Source organism: Nymphaea colorata, chromosome 11 (genome assembly GCF_008831285.2).
Source record: "Nymphaea colorata isolate Beijing-Zhang1983 chromosome 11, ASM883128v2, whole genome shotgun sequence".
Taxonomy (NCBI): Eukaryota; Viridiplantae; Streptophyta; class Magnoliopsida; order Nymphaeales; family Nymphaeaceae; genus Nymphaea; species Nymphaea colorata.
In genome coordinates, this window is record NC_045148.1 from 11,144,479 (window position 1) to 11,165,798 (window position 21,320).

The 21,320-nt window shown below is 39.4% G+C and overlaps 1 protein-coding gene across 9 annotated transcripts in view; it reads left to right on the plus strand.

Annotated features, from left to right (window-relative positions):
• LOC116264022 (phospholipid-transporting ATPase 2) overlaps positions 1 to 21,320 on the plus strand; it is a 64,274-nt gene that overhangs the window by 1,737 nt on the left and 41,217 nt on the right. For 2 of the 9 annotated variants that reach the window (XM_031643924.2, XM_031643917.2), the window contains exons 2-8: positions 228 to 331; positions 11,500 to 11,719; positions 16,541 to 16,754; positions 16,988 to 17,104; positions 18,727 to 18,819; positions 18,909 to 19,083; positions 20,215 to 20,381. In XM_031643924.2, coding sequence (XP_031499784.1) covers positions 11,595 to 11,719; positions 16,541 to 16,754; positions 16,988 to 17,104; positions 18,727 to 18,819; positions 18,909 to 19,083; positions 20,215 to 20,381 — 891 coding nt within the window. In that variant the 5' untranslated portion in view covers positions 228 to 331; positions 11,500 to 11,594. Of the gene's footprint in view, positions 1 to 45; positions 105 to 227; positions 332 to 11,462; positions 11,720 to 14,633; positions 14,847 to 16,540; positions 16,755 to 16,987; positions 17,105 to 18,726; positions 18,820 to 18,908; positions 19,084 to 20,214; positions 20,382 to 21,320 lie in introns of those variants that run through there. The other 7 variants (XM_031643919.2, XM_031643918.2, XM_031643920.2 and 4 more) reach the window with 7 other exon arrangements.

A 21,320-nucleotide genomic window follows, 5' to 3' on the forward strand; every position in this document is an offset into this window, starting at 1 on the left:
ATTAAACTGATTTGTACTGATCTCGTTCCAGTCAACATTTTTCAGGTGGGAGAAAAAGTTGACCTTCTTACTCGTTCTTCAGTACAAAAACTGGAGTTTTGTTTGTAAGGCCCGGTTTGCACTTCTAATGGATCCAACCCGCATTTTCACGCGGTGAAGTCCGCACGCGGGGCCTTTCCACCTCTCTATCCCCCTCTTTCTCTCTAACTCCCCTATTCTTTGCGTAGGTGAAGGGATGTCTCTTTCCTGCTAATTGAATCGACGGCATCTCCCACGGTACCGCCTGGAAATTCAGCTTCTGTCTTGTTCTTCCCATTTTTCGTCTGCCCAGGTATGAATTTCCAATGATCTCCTCCCTCTATCATGATCGTCAAACGTAGAAGAGATTCGGTAACCGGGTTTCTTTGGTATTGAAAATTAGGTTCGTTTGGGCAATAATCGCCTGCTGTATCATGTTCAATAGGTTACATTTTTTTCTGAATCTGAGGGGTCTTGTGATCTGATTGTGACGGTTTACAGATCGGTGATAAGAAATCCAATATTGTTCCGTTTTGAGAGCGAGATATCCCTGTTTTATTTCCTCGAATTACTTGTCTATGTACTTTTCTTGGAGAGTGCATACCATGGAACAGGAACATTTGAAAAGCCCTTGTTTAGGTAGGAAGGTATACAAAATGTTTCATTAGTTGGCTCCAATTGTCCTCGAGAAAGATTAACTCCCTTGTTGATTTTGTCATTGCCCAATTCGTGAACACAATTGTCTCTCAAATGATTGTGTTATTCGTAGGATATGCAATCTTGTTGCTTTAAGTAAGTGCACCACTTTTCCACGGTCAAAACAATAGCTAATAGCTCCTTCTCGTATGTGGAAAAAGGCTTTGCTCTATGCGTAAGAGCCTTGGACATAAAGGCTATCGGGTGGCCAGATTGACTAAGGACGACTCCCACACCCGTGTCACTTGCGTCAATCTCCACCAGAATTTCCTTTGTAAAATCGGGAAGTGTAAGTACTGGGGCTGCTAACATGGCTGCCTTCAGTGGGTCAAAGGCTTTTCGGGAATGCTCGGTCTACAAAAACGATCCCTTTTTCAACATTTGTGTCAAGGGTGAAGCTATAGTACCATATCCTTGTATGAACCTCCGGTAATACCTGGTTAGGCCTAGAAATCCTCTTAGCCCCTTTGTATCTTTAGGGACTAGCCATTGGGTCATAGCATGAAGCTTTTCGGAGTCTGCCCTCACCTCTTCTTTGGACACAATATGCCCAAGGTATCCGATAGAATCCTGCCCAAAGTTGCATTTTGACTGCTTGGCATAGAGTGTGTTGTCCCTTAAGATTTGCAAGACTTGTCTTAGGTGAATGGCATGATGCTCCAAGCTTTTGCTATACACTAGTATGTCATCGAAGAATATTAAGACAAAGTCACGAAGATGGTGCCGAAATAAGTCATTCATGCACCGTTGGAAGGTGGCCGGTGCATTGGTAAGTCCAAACGGCATTACGAGAAACTCGTAGTGGCCATCATGCGTACGAAATGCCGTTTTATGTATATCCCTTTCTTCCATTCTTATTTGATGGTACTCGGCGCGTAAGTCCAACTTTGGGAAAATGGAGGACCCGGTGAGTTCATCCAAGAGCTCATCTATCACCGGAATAGGGTGGCGTTCCTTGATGGTAGCCTTGTTGAGTGCCCTATAGTCAACACAAAAACACCACGATCCGTCCTTTTTCTTCACAAGGAGGACCGGGGATGAGAAGGGGCTGGCACTCGGCCTTATGATCCCGCTTTCCATCATTTCCTTCACCAAACACTCAATTTCTGATTTTTGAGTGAACCCATACCAATATGGCCGAACATTGATGGGTTCCGTCTCATGTGACAAGTTAATTTGGTGATCGTAGGATCGCTTCGGGGGCAGGCCTGTTGGCTCCTCAAATAGGTCGGCAAAATCTTCCAACGCATGCTGAATTTCAGGTGGAACCACCTCTTCCGGTGCCTCTTTAGTTGGCACATCCGTGGTCATAGCTACTAACCAGAACGCGGGCTGCTGGGCTACTAACGCCTTGAGGGCTGCCTTTGGTTCAATACTTGTACCTATGGCTGTCAATGTAATCCTCTCGCTGCCACCCTCCTTAGGAAAGCTCATCCTAAGGTTAGCAAAGTCCCAATGGATAACGCCCAATGTCTCCAGCCATTGCACACCAAGAACGATATCGACCCCACCAATAGGAAGCACAAAAAGGTCTACTTTAAAAGGGACCTTTTGTATGATTATGTTGAGGTCCTTGCATAACCCGGCGCATGATAGCCTAGAACGATCACCGACCATAGCTGGAAATGGTTCTTGAGGATCCACATTGCAATCTAACTTTTGGGCTGCCGCCAAAATCATAAAATTATGAGTGGCCACGGAATCAAGGAGGACCATCACCTTTTGTTTGTTGACATAGCCTACTACCTGCATGGCCTTTGGTTTTGTAGGGTCCGTCAAAGAGTGACAAGAGGTCTCAACACCCACGGCTGCCTCTACTAAGACCTCGGCTGGAACCTCATCTTCATCACTACATTCATCATCCGTAACCGGGGGTGCCTTTCCTTCATCTAAGACTATCAATGTGAAGAGGTTCTTACATTTGTGCCCTTTGAAGTACTTTTCATCATAATTAAAACACATGTTGTTTCTTATCCTTTCTTCACGTTGTTGGGGAGTGATGTAACGCCTTTGAGGATTATAAGTTTTGGGCTGTGATTTTGACATTTCCCTCTTCTTGAATGTGTTACCCTTAAACTCTTGTTTGGCTCGGTGTGAGTCAAACCCCTTGGTTTGCTTCTTAAGGACTTGCTTCATTTCAATCTTTTCTTCTTTATCTCTGGCCACTTCCATGCACATTCCAAGTTCTCGTGAGTCTTGAGTTTGGACTGCCAATCGGATTTCCGGTTTAAATCCCCCAATAAATGTCCCAACAAGGGCTTCGTCATTCCAATGATTAACTAGGCATGCTAGCTTCTCGAACTGGTGCTGGTATTCTATGATGGATCCCGTTTGCTTCAGGTCTTTAAGCTGCACATCGAAGTCCCTTTGACTAGTCTTCTCAAACCGTTCCATTAGTCCTGCCCGAAATTGTTCCCAAGTTTGTTCCGGCTGCCTCCTCATGGTCCATTGGTACCAATGAAGTGCGTCCTCCTCAAAGGACATCATAGCTTGATCAATTTTATGATTGGGGTAAATTCTTTGGCATTGAAAATATTTCTCTCTTACATACCCAATCTCTCACCTTCGTTCCATCAAACCTTGGGCATTCCATTTTTGGGGAAGGCAAGCGTTCCTCATCCCTTAGTCTATCATGACGACCCCATTGGTGACCTCCTCTTCTAACTTGGTTCCCTCTACTGTAATGGTGCACATGGTCATCCTCGTCGTCATCCATCTCCTCATCATCTACAACCGGCTCGGGCTCTGGGATTGGATGGCCTATTTGGGGTTCCAATGGTGGTCTAGGAGGCCTCTCTTCCTCACGCCCTACTTGCCCACTTGCCACTCTTATGGCTTGTGCGATGGCTTGTTGCATTCCTTGTTGGATACCTTCTAACATGGTTTGTACGTTCAGATTGGAAGTCTCATTAGGGCGATCATGTGAAGTGCTCGGTGTATTTGAGGCATGATTGTTATGTGTCCCATGCCCTTGTATATTAACCGATGCATTTAGAGATATTCTTTCAAGGCTCTCTAGTCGTTCTTAACTTTTTGGTTCTGCATTTTCAGCTCCGCATTTTGCATTTTTAATTCAGTCATTTGCAAGTGCGTCTCATCACAACGGGCCAACAATTTTGCTAACATACTCTTGATATCATCTCTGTTATGTGATGTCTCACCGGCTGATGGATCAACATTAGCAACAACAACTTCTTCCTCAACAATATCAGCTGTCTCGGGTCCCTTCGCGGGCTGTTTATCCTTGCAGGGTGCCATAACTGAACTAGACTGCTCTCAACACTGAAAATACCGCTGTCACCAATCTGAAAATGAAGTCCAATCTGAACCAAAATCATCTCAACTGAAATAGGATGATATCCACCACAAGCGGCTCTGATACCAAACTGTTACGACCACACTTGTAGGCGGCTGAAATGAAGATGAAGCCGCTGAACGCCAATGCCAAAATCTGCAGCCCAAACCTCCCAAAATCTCTTGATGGCTAATAAATGTGGCCCAAGATTGGCCTTACAAAATTTCTACCCTGCTGGACACAACCCCAACTAAAAATCCCTTTGGGTAGAGATACAAGAGTTGGATTCCTCAACTAGCTAAGACTGATCATCCTACTACAAAAAATGGTGGTTTAAGGCCTTACAAACGTAGCGTACAGAAATCAAGTCATGCTCACTCAGCATACATCATTCATTTATCCTCATTCAGCTGCCCATACATTCCTAGAACGTCCAAACCATCACCAGCCCTAGGTGGTCTTGTAGAATGGGTTTGTGTCCTTAGCTCTCTAGCTTTGGAGGTAACCCAAACTTCTACACGCCCGGAGGCAAGTCCGAATCAAAAGAGCACCCACCCTTGCATCTATAGGGTGATCAAGGTGCTTACCTTGCTGGAGCAAGTCCAGCGAACACCAAGGCTGAAGGCCGAACCTTGGCAGTCAGCACTTCGTCTTTGTCAAGGGTAGGAACTCGCAGTCTCCTTGCTGTTTTTGAGTCCTCCTTGATCAAGATTTGAGCAACAAGTCACCGTAATGAATTCCAACAACTAATAAGGGAGAAGGGAATGCACTTAGCTGGACACGGTTGAACCCCTAGTGTGCTTGTTGTGTTAGGGGGAAGCAATCACTGACAAGGTGACAACGAACACCCTTTTTCTCCCTTGGGTCAGCCTAGCTCACGATTGCTATGGCTGCTCCTTCCTCCCGGTGGTGGCTAGCTCCAAACATAAAACCGAGAGTTACTGCTCAATAAAGATGGAAACAATATATTTCCAATGAGGTAGAGTTCGGCACCGTGAATCAAGTATTCCCCTGTTGATATTGTGAAAGGGGGAGGCAAGCGCCGCTTAGCCCGGTGTAAGCTATGCCTTCTAACTCTGCAATGCAAGTGTAGACAGGGACAGTGCAGATTCTACACCTCACGAACCAGCTCCACACGTGCAGATTCTACACCTCACGAACCAGCTCCACACGTCCAAGTGAAGGGCCCTCCAAATGAACACAAAAATCACCAATTAATACAAGTAATAAAGCTCAAAAATCCTCAAGAGGAGAAGCATCACCAGATCGTGATTTAGCCCCAGGAGCAGATGGAATTGGGGTGGAGCAAGCTTCGAATAACGCCGAAGCACGAGCACTGCTGAGCAGCTTTACGCTCCTAGCTCCTCCTTCGTCACCTCACGCTCAGATCATGAATCAATAACAACAGTGCATTAAAGACATGATATAGAACATAAATCAACTTGAGAAGGTGGAGATTGTCACCGGATTTGGGTGAACATATTTTGGAAGCAGGCGAGATCCCTCTCGCTGGTCTGGGTTTTGTCTTCTCAGGCTTGGCAAACACTCAAAAATCCGCCAAAAATCATCCGTAGCTCGGAATGGGCTGAAATTTGGTCTGTAGCATCCTTGAATAGATATGAAGAAACGCTCCAAAAATCAGCTCGTTGAGCCTTGAAGGTGCTGGACTGTTACAGGAAACAGGTTCTGTTCATGCTCAGGGAAGCTGCCAACGAGTTTCAGGTCTAGTCAACCTTCAAAAATTCACCACGGCTTGATCCGATCTCCTAAAATCACGAAAATTAGTATGAAGGTAGCTGAGACACCATAGATGGGACGCCCCAAAAGATCAGGTCCAAATCAGCTCTCTAAGGTCAAGTCGTCGAAGCTTTTCTCCCCCAACAGGTCGCAGGTTCAGGCCAAGCCGAAACAGGGCCAATGCAGGAAAACGACCGCCGCTTGATTTCAGATCATTTCCAGCCAATCAAAGCAGGTTTCCACGGATTAATCAACAACAATGAAGCAAAAAAAACATGGAAAATCAACCATAAGAAAGTCAGATCACCGTATATGAAGTTTTACTCAATTTCTAACGAATTTGGGGTCGCTGCCGCCGTTCTGGCGGATATTGCAGGAAATCGCCGTTGATTTCCTCCTGAATCAGTCCGTTGAGGATATCTCCCTCGTTGGGGTCGCTGTCGCCGTTCTGGCGGATATTGTAGGAAATCGCCGTTGATTTCCTCCTGAATCAGTCTGTTGAGGATATCTCCCTCGATACTGATCGGATTTCGCTCAAATCAAGTCCAGTAACTCCGTAGGGGTGTTGGGAAGATGACCAAGTGTCCGTTTATCGAAAGGAGCTCCCTATCTCTTCAGATTTGCATCTGATCGGACGAAGGTAGGCGGCAGAACATGGGTATGAACAACGCACTGTTCATCGGTCGATTTCTCTCTTGTTCGGCCACAAATTTAGCTCAAGTAAAGCTCAGATTGATCGTGAGGATGTTGGGAAGATGATCTCAGTGTTCGTTTGCCAAAATTAGATCCCGTTTGCTTCAGATTTGCGATTGATCAGGGACTGGTTGGCAAAACAGGGGAACCGAACATGGTGTAGTAGGTTCAACCTTAGTTTAGCGTGGGGAAGCTCTCTCTTGTACCCTTACCCTTGGGATTTTGGATGGGGTTGTGTCCAGCCGGGTTGGAAATTTTGTAAGGCCAATCTTAGGCCACATTTATTAGCCATCAAGAGATCATGGGAGGTTACGGTTTTCAGCATTTAGGGCTTCTACAAGACCGGCCGTAACAGTTTTGGATTAAATGAAACAGTGAGTTTCTTCTCCCGAGAGGAGTCTGGTTACACTTGGCGGCAACCATTGTCGTCCCCTTCCAAGCTTGCCGAATTCATCTTCTCCGTGAGTCGTCGGCCGAAGTTGCTGATTTTGTGAGTCCTACAGATGAACGACTAGAGGAATGGCGCCGGTGGCCATTACCGGAAGTTCATCTACGTTCTTCCTCCACTGCATTTGCTGAAAACCGAGAGGCGTGGATAGTGTTGTACGTATCGTACGATACGGGGCCGTATCGTACGATACGTATCGTATCGTTTACAAAATAGCCCCGTATCGTACGATACGTATCGTATCGTTTACAAAATACGATACGATACGATACACCCCCTGTATCGTAAATGGGGGTGTATCGTACTTGTATCGTACGATACGTGCGATACGGGCCCCCGTATCGTACGATACGAGGCGATACGGCCCGTATCGTACGATACAGGGTGATTTCTAAAAAGGGGCTTGAACCCCATTTTTTTGAGTTTTTTTTTATAAAAACTCACCCCTAATTCATTTCTAATCTATAGATTGTACTGCCTTAGAGGGAAATCATCGATTTCCATTGTGAAATCATCAATTTTCACCGTGAAATCATCTATTAAACCATGGATTGGTGCATGGGTGGCTGATTCCCATTGGGAGGGAAGGAGTTTTTTTAGGAAAGGGGTTTTTTTAAACCATGAAGATGAAGATGAAAAAGAATGATATTGTTATGAATTTTGATGTCTATGAAGTATGAATGATGAACCGTGAACGCGTAAGTTTATAGCATTTAGCAAAATAATAAGTCTATCATTATCTAAAAGACTCAAACATGTTTTCTATGAAGAATTTATTATTTTTAATTTTTTTCTGATTTTTTATGAATTTTTCGATTTTTTTAAATTTTTTCTGATTTATTATTATTTTTTTAAAAAAATTTACGATACGGTTACGATACGTTGCGATACGTTACGATACGACGTATCTTAAAGCCCGACCGATACGGCTTACGATACGCATTTTACAACATTGGGCGTGGAGTCTTCCAACCACGGGAGGGCTGAGAGGCGACGCTCGGTGATTGGAGGGCAGCGGACGTGACAAGGCTGATCACGGTGTCGTCTTCCCTGCTGCAACATTCGATAGCCGGTGGTGCTTCAAGAGGTAAGTGTTTGTTCTCAGATGGACTGCCATTGAAGTTTCCGTTCATTTCCAACAGCAATCCTAATGTCGTTGATGCCGGAGACGCTTCCACCCAGTGTGGGATTCGTCTAAGGTAGATCGAGCGATTATTTCTGGATTGAAGGATCAATCGACCGATTGAGGCTGACGGTTCTTGGTACATTCACCCGATTCTTCATCAGATGTCTAACACCAAGGCTAGATCGCTCTATCATAAGTGAGATCACTGGATTCCTATTGCAACGAGTTGATTCATTCCCTTTTGTGTGTCTGCAACGAGGAATTGAGGAGAGATCAAAAGGGAATCGAGCCATTTCCCTCGAAGAACAGCCTGCTGTTCGGTTCTTTGTTCTACCGCCAAGCAGTCCCTGATCAGTCGCAAATCTGAAGCAATCAGGACTTTCTTTTGGCAAACGGACGTTGGGTTCATCTTCCCAACATCCCAACGGTCAATCTGAGCTTTATTTGAGCTAAATTGGTGCCCAAACGAGAGAGAAATCGACCGATGAACAACATGCTGTTCAGACCTCTGTTATGCTGCCTACCCTTGTCTTATCAGATGCAAATCTGAAGAAATCTGGAGCTCCTTTCGACAACGGACACTTGGGTCACCTTCCCAACATCCCTACGGAGCTTCTGGACTTGATTTGAGCGAAATCCGATCAGTATTGAGGGAGATATCCTCATCTGATGGATTCAGGCGGAAATCGGCGGTGATTTCCTGCATTCTTCGCCAAAACGGCGGCAGCGACCCCAAATTCGTTAGAAATTGGGGAAAACTTCATAAACGGTGATCTGACTTTTTTCTGATTGTGTGTTGAGATGCTTTTAACCTATTTCTGTTAATTAATCTCGAATACATGCTTTGATCTGTTGAGAATGGCGTGGAATCGAGTGGAAGCTCTTCAGGTGGTTCTGTTCCTGTTCTGAACGAGACTGCTACCTGCTGGGAGAGAGGACTCTCAACGAGTGGACCTTAGAGCCCAGATCTCGACCTGGATTTTTGGGCGTCTACTCTCTGGTGTCTCAGCAGCCTACAGACCGAGTTTCGTGATTTTTGGAGCAAAGAGTAGCGCATGGTGAATTTTTGAAGTTCGTCCTGTCCTGAAAACGCGTCCTGCATCCTGCCCTGTTTCTGCTTGGCCTGAACCTGCGACTTGCTGAAGGAGAAAAGCTTCAACGACTTGACCTTAGAGATCTGATTTCGACCTGATCTCTCGGGCGTTTTTTCCTTGGTGTATCAGCAGCGTACAAACCAAATTTCACGATTTTAGGAGATGGGAGTGAGCCGTGGTGAATTTTTGAAGGTCGACTTAATGCATCTTTTAGCTTACTAGAGTGGATTATAACTGATTGGAATAATTGTAGTTGTTTCAAAAGGATAAGGCAATGATCGTTCTACGTCCTAGTTGAACTCCAATGTTCCTCGGAGGTGGACTGATGTCAACATTCAAAAAGGATAATTAGCAGGTGAAATAGAAGAGGGACAATAGGGGTTAAAATTTTTTTGAGTCAAATTTTAGGAGCTCTTTCTCTTTCATCTCATTCTGCAATTCTTGCTACTTTCCACTAGCAGACTTCCTGTATGGTAAAAGCACTTTCAAGTTTCAAGGTCGTGCTTGGTTAATCCATAGGTTTTCTGCACAATTATTAGAAGACAAAGGGCCTGGAAATTCAGATAGACATTTGGGCATCTTGATGGAGTTTGTATTAACTAAACTAATCTCAAGCACTTATTGCTCAATTTATAGTGAAGTGTGAGTGATGTATGTTTTAGATTTTTTAAAAAATCTTTCCATGTGTCCATTGCATTTAAATATAAAGATTGTTTAACCATTGGAAAAAACAGAGAGCATTCAGATAACTCCATCAAGATGCCTAGTTTTAGCATTCACCATTGCACTTAAATATCCCTGTGAGGTTCAGTATAAAAGATTTTTAAAAAAATCTTTTTGTGGTAAAATTGTCTTCTGTTGTAGTTCTAGTAGGCAAGAATTAGAACTAATGGGCACACATAAACATCTGTAAATACTTTTAAAGCAAAATCACATGCAGCATCCACAACGATGAGAAAAATAAAATATGCATAAATGAAGAAAAAGGAAGGAAAAAATCTACTTAAAATGGCAAAAGAAGAAGAATAGAAAGAGGAAAAGGTTGCCTCTGAATATTGAAGAAGGGGACAATGAAAAGGAGGAGAAAAAGAAGAAGACAGAAACTAAAAGATCTAAGCTACTGAAGGAAAAAATCTTCACTAAGACAAGTCTAGGCACCTGACAATGGCCTGAGAATTTTCAAATTTCAAGTGGCAGGTCATGTAGGAAGAGCCAGCCTAGAGGACCATCCAAGCCTATGCACAAGGCTAGACGAGACTTTGATATATAGGCATCTTCTTGCTCTGGGTGCTTGCATGCATGCACACATGTGGGTATGTTTTAATTCCATTAGCAAATCAATTGGTGAATGCTAAAACTGGAAATAAAATTTAAGGATAAGAAATAGGTTGGTTTGACCAATCTTGACCCTATTTTTGGATGGGCTGCAAATTGAGTAAAGCTGTTTTTTTTCCAATAGTAGTAGTCTAGACAAACCATATTCTGCAGATTCCAGCTTATTTGGAGCCTTAACCTGTCAACATTGGCATTTTTTTTGACGAGTAATGAGTAGGATGGTATAACCTAGTTTTTAGGCATATCGGTACCAAAATTGCTAGCACATCCTTAACCTATAGGGTCAACGTGTGGACATCCCAGTGTAACGGCTAACCATAATTTTGTCTGACCATGATTTTTATGGAATATGTGTGTGTGTAATTGTATTAGATAACTAACACAAAGGGATGAATAAGTTTATACAGGTATTCTTGGACTGCCTCCATTCCCTTGGCCCTTGGTTTTGTGTCTATGATGATTGACTATGAAGGCTACACCACTTGCCCTACACACACATATAATTAACTATTCTCTCTGGCCACATGCACAAACATGTATATGTGTTTGTATATATCTTTATATATAGTGTGGATGGTATAAAGCAGCAACTTCAACCCCATGAACTAGTGAAGGGCAACATAGAACTTAATGAGAACAACAAGGTCACACATCCTATAAGAGATTGACCAGTGCTGGTCATGTAAGCAAGAGGTGTGCTTCATTATCTTCTTTTTGCAGTGGTTGAACAAACGTAGCCTCTCTTATGTCCTGTGGACATGTCGAAGAATTAAAAAACAATGAAAGAGAAGTCTGCTTTTGTAGAGGACACAAACCTTACATCCCTTTAGAAGCATGCCTAAGCAATAAAAGAAGGTGAAAGAGAATCTTTTCTTGTAGAGGACACAGTTTAACTTGTGTATAAACTTGAAACTTGGTGCTGTTCTTTTCACAACAGTGTAAATATTTTTTTTTTTTTTTTTTTTTGCATACAAGAGAAGAATGAAAATTGACCTTGGTTTGATGTAATTGTTATTGCAGAACCTTTTACCCCTAATATCGACATCTCAAAATGCAGGACTCACGGAGAAAAGTTTTTAGCAAGCAACAGAGACATCCTAAGGAAATAATTCCTATCATGCCTCTGTAATCGTGTGGAGTTTCAGATCAAGGATGAAGCGATATGTCTACATCAATGACAACAAACTCTCTCCTGATATTTTTTGTGACAACTGTGTCTCAAACCGCAAGTATACTATATTTAATTTTCTCCCAAAGAATCTGTGGGAGCAATTCGGGTACTCTCAGTATTTTCATTGGCAACTCCATATTCGTCATGCACATGCGTACACATCCTTGACTAATTTTAATTTAGTTTGGAAATTTGACCAGTTGGATTTGGTAGCCTCTGCTTATCTGCTTCTTCTCAGTTAGATAAAGGAGCAGCTTATTCCAAAGTCATGGAACAGATGCATAAACAGACATGCACATGTATGCATGGCACACTCATTTACATGCTTGTGGACATGAATATGAGTGAACAAATACATACATCTCTCTCTCTATGTATGTACACACACACATATACATATATGTAAATATATGTACATACCCACACATTCTCTTTCTATCTTATATATATGTATAATCATTCTCTGCAGCCGGACATGAATATGGGTGTGCAAATATGTACATATTTCTCTCTCTCTCTCTCTCTCTACACACACACACACACACACACACACAGAGGGTTCACTGAACATGTAGACCAAGTAAAAATGATGACTATGTAGGTTGATTGGAAGCAGTCTGATCAGCTTCCTTGGTTGTTCGTAAAGGCAATTGATAATTTTTAGTTTGACTTTGAAAAGGTAATTCTACATGTGACACCTTTTAAATAGTTGATTAGATGGCTCATAAATCAGTATAGACAGTACACACACACACACACACACACACACACACACACACAATATCACTGTCATAAAGTAATCTCTCCCTTAATGCATCATCCATATGTTCTCAAGCACAAAAGGCAAGATGGGATATAATCAAACACATAATCTATAATAGAGAGCTTTCCCTAAAAGTAGGTACAGAGATGCATTGCTGATATATGAAAGAGAGTCCTCTTTATAGACAAGTGAGAAAGCTGATCTAGCTGTTGGAAGTGCTCAATAGCTAGAAGCAGCCAAGTACAATAATGCCATTTTGGACGTTACACTTATTGCAGGAAAAGGGAAATGTATTCACATGGCAAAGAAAAAAAATAGTTACATAATATTTACATCAACAATAACAACCCCTTCAAACACAGTGTGACCAGCAAACAGCTCGCTAAGGTAGGATGTAAATTGGCAACCTAGAAGAGCCTTGATGAAAAAAAATGGATGTGAGATGCGGAAGTGATATATGATTCTTCAAAAAATCATCTCTAATATAGTGTTAATCTATCTTAATGTGCTTCGTTATACTCATGGGCTGTATGATTACTAATGATACATATTGCAGTTTGTTGTCACAGTGCTATCTACTTGGCCTAGAACTTCATATGCTTATGTCTTGAAGAAGTCTTCAACCAAGTAATTTCAATTTTCAGATGTGGTGGTTGCCATGGCTTTGTCTTTAGTATTGATACTTTTGGCTACTTCTCACACTTCTAGAAAATTAATGAATCACCTAAAAGAACATAAAAAGCAGTAGTTGGGTGACATCATTCACATCTCACCCTTGTTGGCATCTGCATGTGGAATTAGCTCTAAGAATATGAGGATAAAAAACTAGCTTTTAGTTGGAGCCTCTGTTAAAATTTTAGCTACTTTGGTTGCTGCATTCCTATGTACAATATACAGTTCAAATTGGTTTGCTGAATGAACTGCATGTGAAATGTTTGGCATTGTAATAGTTAAACATCTATATCATTATGGAGTGAGATCTTCAAGTGGTTTTCCATCATTTGCCTACATCTTAGCTTTTACAACATCTGGAGTGTCAACTGGTAATGGTTTGTCAACAGTATGAGCAGATCTAGAAGTTGTCAGAAAGAAAGTTTGAGATAGTACATATCCTCAAGAAAAATATTCCACTTCTATTCCCATAAAATATCTAAATAATCCAAGATCATAGATCTCAATTTTATTTTTAGATCTCTTTAATAGTTATGATGCTCATCAGTTATAATAATCATATGATAGACATACAAGAAAAAATTAAAGATACCTGCAGAAGTAAGTCTAGCAAGCATGGTAGCATTAGAGTAGCAAGACCTAAATTTTAGGAAAGTCATAAGAGTAAAATTTGTCAAACTAAGATTAGGGGTTGCTTTAGCACATACAATTCTTTTCAAGCTAAGGGTCTTACCATCAGAAAGTTTTTATCCGAAGAGGTGATCCAGGTGAACTTCTTAATTTAGTACTCTGCTTATGAAAGCATTCCTTACATCTGGTATACGTCCCGACCTTTGATAGAAACTATGACGATAAGAGTTCGAATAGATGTCACCCGAGCTACGAAGGCAGGTTTCATCGTAATTTATACCATATTGATTGAATGTACTCCTTCACAAACAATTGGGAGCTGTAGCCTCAGCTATTCGTCATTTTTGGTTTTGACCTTGTAAACTCATTTCCACCCTATGGATTTCTTTCCATGAGGCAAGTCACACTATTTGATGTGTGATTTTTCTCTAGAGGTTAGGTGATATGTTGCTCCTAGGTTTGTATCTATCTTGATCGAGAATATCATTTGGAGTAACATAACATCACAATCTCTTTACAAGCATTGGTATCATCTGTAAGACTTACTATCAGCCCAGTTGGATCATCTCCTTTACGCTTTGTTTGGATGGAGGGAAGGAGAAAGAAAGGGAAGGATGAAATGGAAAGGAAAGGAAAGGGATGGAAAGAGAATGAGAAAGGAAGAAAATGGAAAGGAAAGGAAAGGAAAGAGGTGATTATAAAGCTTGTTTGGATAGAAATGAAGAAATTGCTAAAATCATGTTTGTTTGGACTACATAAAGGAAAGGAAATAATAGAATTTATAATACTTTACAATAATACTCCTAACATTCAAAAATTTATCATTCAAATAAAAATATTTTTAATTTGATTTCATGATTGAATAAAAGAGGAACCACACTTACACTTGACATTTCATTCTATAGTAATAAATATGATAAAAATTTATATCAATCAAACAAAATGTCATTTTCAGGTGCACTAATTGGATGACATAAAAATGACAAAAACTTGATTTTGGTAAAGGGGCCGTTGTGAAATACCATCCAAGTCTTGAGCAGTGGTAGGAAGGGAGAGAGAGACAGGCCCGATGACCGTCAGAGTCTTGACCAGCGGCGAGGAGGGAGAGAAAGAGGCACGCAAGGTCGGTTGATGTCTCTTCTATGGGTGGGTGAAAAGCATATGCACGGTATTATTAGAGCTCCCTTTCCTTTCCTTTCTCTCACTTTGCAACCAAACAAACTTTTTGATTTGCTTTCCTTTCCCTCCCTTTCCCTCCAACCAAACAGGGCGTTACAGAGAAAAGAACATTCACTATTTTCGTTATCATTTTTCACAAAGAAAACAAAACATTTGCATCCAAATAAGCTAAGTCCTGCATAATTGGGTTTCATTTTGAAAAGTGTATTCTGTGTACTTTTATTTTTAGGAGCCGTAGAAGGCATACAGTTGAGTAAATATGCAGTAGTAAGAATTGCTTTAGCCCAAAGAGTTTGAGTACACGGCTTTAGATTAAAAGTCCTCACTATGCACCTGTGTTTTCTTTATGCAATCCCATTTTCTTGAGGTATATAGGCACCTATTTGTTTTGTTGAGTAAATCTTTCATGATTAAGACAGTTTTTAAATTCATTTGATATGAACTCTTCTCTCACATCACTTTTAAAGATTTGTTATGAATCTTATGATTGTATTAAACTGTGTTTTCAGTTTTAACAAGTTCAGGAAAATATTTGAAATTTTTGAAAACTTCAGATTTGTGACTGAGAATATAGATCCATGTAGTCCTTGTGTACTTAACTACCAATGTCATATAAAAGGTGTATCTCTCTTAAGAGACACAAGGGCTGGACCCATACATCAAATGCACTAATTCAAGTTGTAGGGCAGAAACATGGTTGTGATGTGTAAATTGAGGGGTGTTTAGATGACACACTCAAAAACTTGGTTTGCCCAAAACCAAGTTTTGTGGAAACCTGGTTTGTCTGTTTGGATGACAAGACAAAAACCAGGTTTGCAATTTCTGAAACTTGGTTTCATTTGGATGACAAAGACCTGGTTTTTTAGGGTGGTTGTAAAAAATAAGTTCAGCTGATATTGCATGGCAGTTATGTGACAGTGGGAACACAACAATAAATATGCTTATATATATATATGTACACACACACACACAAAGTTTAGACTGGGGGAAGGGAAATGGTTGAAGCCAAAGAATAATCAGAAAGTGGAGGTGTCTTTGACCAAATATGAGTAAGAGGTCCTTTCTGAATCAATCTTGAGCACAATTGTCTGCAAATGTGGATTTAACAAATTTTATTTATCTTGTACCTTGAACTCTTTTCATTTATAAAGTCAAGATTGCACCAAATATTGATGCTAAAGGATTATTTATCATCTAATCTATTGGATGGAAAACATGATTTTTAATAAGTAGACAATCTTAAATCATCTATACCATGACATCTTCTTGGAATATTTTTAAGATTTTGGACATCTGGAAATTGATCAATGGTTGATAATGTGAGTTTTTTTTTGTTAGATGTTAAACAGGTTCAGCTTTTAATGTACTCCAATAATCATTGGAGTCATTCCTCTTTCCTTGCTTATTAGACGGTAAAGAGTGGGCAGGAGGCTGATCATTTTACTAATGCGATTTTAGTCCCTTTTCTTGGTTGAAGCGGTGAACATCCGTATGGTTGGCTTGACTGTTTATCCAAATTTTTACACAGTTCCCTGTTCATTTTTTTATGCAGTACTCTTGACAGTGTAGAGTAGTTATCTTTTGGTGTTATAGAACACAAACATGTGTTTATGGAAATTTATGTATAACTCTAAGACATACTACTAGCTTTTTGGTACACTTACTTTTTGTCTGGTATTGCAGTCGGTTCATGAACAAGTACTTCTTACTGATTGCATGCCTTCAACTCTGGCCACTTATTACCCCTGTCAATCCTGCAAGTACATGGGGACCACTTATCTTCATATTTGCAGTGTCAGCATCGAAAGAGGCCTGGGATGATTACAATAGATATCTTTCAGACAAGAAAGCAAATGAGAAAGAAGTATGGGTTGTGCGACAGGGGATTAAGAAGCATGTATGATATCCTGTCAGTAACTTTTTGTGATAATTTGTGGCTATAGAAACTGTCACCACATGCACCATATTAGCCTATCCTACATGCTTTGATTTATGGCATTCAGTTTTAAGTTTATGTTGCATTCAAGTCCTTGTGATTTTCAACTTGAAGATAGATATCTTACTATTTTATTCATGCTATATACTGCAATTGCATAGCTTGTTATAACTCGGCAACAATTACTTTGTCAGATTCAAGCTCAAGATATTCATGTGGGCAACGTTGTTTGGTTGCGTGAGAATGATGAAGTGCCATGTGATCTAGTCTTGATTGGAACCTCTGATCCGCAGGGTGTCTGCTATGTTGAGGTAAACATAAAATGTTACACTTTATTTTCATTTTTCTAATAATATATTACATGGATTTTTCTTAAGATTCATTTGTTTTCAAATAAAGTTCCTATCATTTTCTTTACTCCCATGGGATTGATGATTGGTAGGATGGGTTGTAAGCAGTTTGACATGCTTCATTGGCAAATTATGTCCGTATTTTATATCGACTCAATCTCATTTGCATTTGGTCAGCCCACAAAGCTTTCAATAGAAAAAGTATGCCAACATCTATTTCTTGGTAGTGTCTTTTACATGTTTAGCATTACTTTCTTGTTAAGAAAAGCTGAATTGTTATTCATAGAGTCGTTGCTTGTCATAAATATATAGAAAGCTATTAATGACTGACTAGAAAGAAACGATGTTGAAATTAGTTGAGCTAGTTTCATATATCTCCGACATTTTGAAAGTATACCTAGTATTATGTCCATTTTGAAGGTTGCCAAGTGATATTGACTAAATCTCCCAATACTTTCAAAATATCTCAGAAATAAAATGTCATGATAATATCCTGAGATATTTTCAATATTTTCTTGGGAGTCTTCTAATTTTATTTCTTAAATATATTTTTATGCTTATCATTTGTTTTTCTCATGTTTTTGAAAATATCTTTGCAAGAAAGGTATTAAAAGCATGTTATCTTATAACTTTCTGTTTTGTTTACTATATTTTTGAGAGTTTTAACACTTCCAAAATTTTCTTGAGAAAATCCACATGTTGGAAAAACTCTTGAGTGAAATGTTGCGAGAAGTTATCAAGAACAATATTGATGGCTGTGCTATGAAATGATATCTACCTATGTTGCTAAGGTTGAATAAGTGGGGAACCCATGGCCACAGATATAGGCAATATTTTGGAATATCGTGTTTTCATTGCCAAATAGCATAAATCATTTTTAAGCTTTGCAATTTTTTCAAAGTATTTGTCGCGATAATTGCACGATGTTATCTCACTATTTTCGCCATTTTACAAAAAGTCCTTTTTTAAGTATATTGTGAATTTTTGTTGTCTTAGAACTTTTGAAAGCTATTTCAAATTTTTACCAATATGCATGTAAGAAATTAGTATGTAATTTATAACTCTTAATTTCATATTTCTATTATTTCTTATTTATTCTATTTTTTTGAATTACTGAGATCCATCCCCCCACAAAAACAAAAAAAAACCTTGCTGGAAAATACTCAAAAAAATTCTCACTGATAAAAGATTGAGAACAATATCTCCTATTCAGTTGATACTTGTATTTGCTTTCAAGTATTTTTCATGTAGAGAACTATTTTGATGCTCTCATTGAGTGGAAGATATGATAGTGGAACTGTGGAATGCTTTGGTACAACGGCAAGGTTACAAGGTTTCTACACGATCTGCTAGTGATGAATAGACTATTAAAAAAGTTAGATTATACTTGGTTCAACAAAAAGTTTTAAGACATGTGACAAAATCAAAGAGTCAGTACTGCTTCATATATGGATTTATAGATTGCAAAATCAGCTCAAGGTTCTTAGCTCATATCCTGTGCTTGGAGATGTGTTGGCTAGTGTACTTTCTATTCCTCACCTTATCTCTAAATCTGTGCCTCTGCTACAATCAATCTTTTACAGACCGCAGCACTTGATGGTGAAACAGATCTAAAAACAAGGGTCATACCTTCTGCATGTTCAGGAATTGCTTCTGACCTTTTAAACAAAATCAAGGCAAGTTAATACAACTTATCTATTAGGCACTTGTGTATCTTACAACTTATTAATATGCTATGCTGACCCTTGCCTTTTGTTTTCTTTAGGGCGTCATTGAGTGTCCTTCACCTGACAGAGATATCAGAAGATTTGATGCTAACTTGAGGTTATTTCCTCCATTTATTGACAATGACTTGTGCTCCTTAACAATCAAGAATACTTTGCTACAGTCATGTTATTTGAGAAATACAGAGTGGGCCTGTGGGGTAGCAGTATATACAGGCAGGTTTTATTATCTTTTATTATATGTTTATCTTTCTCCCCTTATAGCATTATTTCAATTATCCTCTTTGGTTGATCAGTCATAAATTGGAATTGTCGGAAGTTGTCATAACTTGGAATTCTCGGAAGCTACTACTGTCATATACTTTGCTAACATTGCTATCTTGAACTGCTGCTTGTGGAACATGTGTGCGTGTTATCTTAAAGACTTAAACTTGTTACAGTTTTGTTGAAATGGTTGAGCTCTGTCTTTTTAAGAAAATGTTGGTAGGTCATCTTCATCTTGTCTATTTTGTTTCAATATGTTGTCGACGTAATCAATAATGGTATTGGTTAAATAAATGTTTGTTACAAGAATAGCAGCTCTGGATTAATATCTTTTACCCTTTTGTTTAAAAGGGACCATTTGTTATCAGCTGTTTTGTGCTTTTTTAAAGTTTCTGCAGCATAAATGTTTGAAGTTTTTGATTGGACTTCCTTCTCATTGATGGATACTATTTCTTCTGTTATCTGATTCGTTGAACGAGCATATGCTTGCAATTGTTTGTTGGTGAAACCTCAGCTTGGTTTGGGTATATCTGTGTAAATTTTTTTTTCTTAGTTTCATCTTTTGGTATATATTCCTCTTGCTTTCTTTGGCAAAAATGTGGACTTCAACTGCTAGTCTACTCGATATGGTCAGCTATTCCACTTCGTGTGTGCACGTGGAAGAGGAACTCACAATTGGTTTAGCAAATGCAAATAGGAAAAGAATAAAAAGATTGGAAGTTTATGTTTACTTCATATAGCTCTTCAGATTTCATGATAAGAAGCTCTTACAACGGCTTGCTGTTTTAAGTGGATGATAGCTGTTTTCTTCTTCAGACATACCACTGCTCTCTTGACTGTAATACTTGTTCCGTTGTGTTATCGGTTCCCATATTGATATTATTCCATCCTTTCTGCTTTCATTTGTCTGCTACTATTTCTATCATGTCTTCATGGGACTATTTTCTGCACAAGTGCTTCAATAATGTGTTATGACAAATTGAGTTGGATGCCAATAGATTCTTTATTGACTATTTTCGAAAGTTGACTTGATCCCCATTTTTTTGAATTATCCCTTGACTATTGTATACTGCATTTTTTAAGGCAATGAAACCAAGTTGGGCATGAGCAAGGGTGTTCCTGAGCCAAAAATGACAGCTGTTGATGCAATGATCGACAAGTTGACTGGTGCAATATTTCTATTTCAGTTGGTGGTGGTTCTTGTTCTTGGGACAGCTGGTAATGTTTGGAAGGATACTGAAGCTCGCAAGGTTTGACTAAGCTTCTGAATTTGTATAGAAGGAAATACTCATCTATGTATAATGTGAATATTTTCTTGATTTTCTTTGCCAATTTAAAATGTTAGTTTTTTTATGCTAACGATAGCCTGGTTTTGTAAAAATGATTTTATGTAAGTACACATATATGTATTTTATATGTACTATCATATGTCATATACTCTTTGTAGTTTGATGTATGATTTCTACATTTAAATATATGTTTGTGCGCATAGGTTTTTTATGTATTTATTTCTAACTTTTTTGTATTTTTTTTTCTCATTTTTCTGCATTTTCCCTTTTTCTGTATATATTTTTTTCTTTGTGTTTCAGCTAGTTAGTTGAGCTAGCTGTTGGCTGACCCAACGGCTGGTTTTCCTAGCCGTTGGAGCTGGCCCAACGGCTAGCTCTTTTTATCTTTCTTCTTTATTTTGCTCTATATATAAGGGACTTGAGTACCTAGTTTTGTAGGCCTTTGAGGCGTGGGTTGTTTTATATTTTAAGGTTCAGAAATATACTTTATTTTCTCCTCCAGCTTGAGGGTTTTCTTTCTTTGTGCTCTTGGTGAGCCTCATATCTTCTAGTGATTGATTGAGGAGCTTCTGTTCGCTGGTTTAGCTTTGTTTTACACTTATAGCCATAGGATGCTGAGTAAACTGATGTAAAAAACTTTTATAATTTATGTGATAGTCTTATGAAGATAAATCCACTTGAAAATAATGAGGATAAGGTACCATATCAAATGTTTTGCTTTTAAGACGGCAATGATGAGATAATTTTATTGTGGAGACTTTTCTATCATTGGAAAGTCATGCAGCTTTTCAGTAAGAAGTTACCTGACGATCATTCGAAGATGTGGCAATTTATTCTTGTTGCTTTCGGGCCAAGCAAAGGCAACTTCCGGTAAATCGAATTGGAAAAGTGGTCACTATC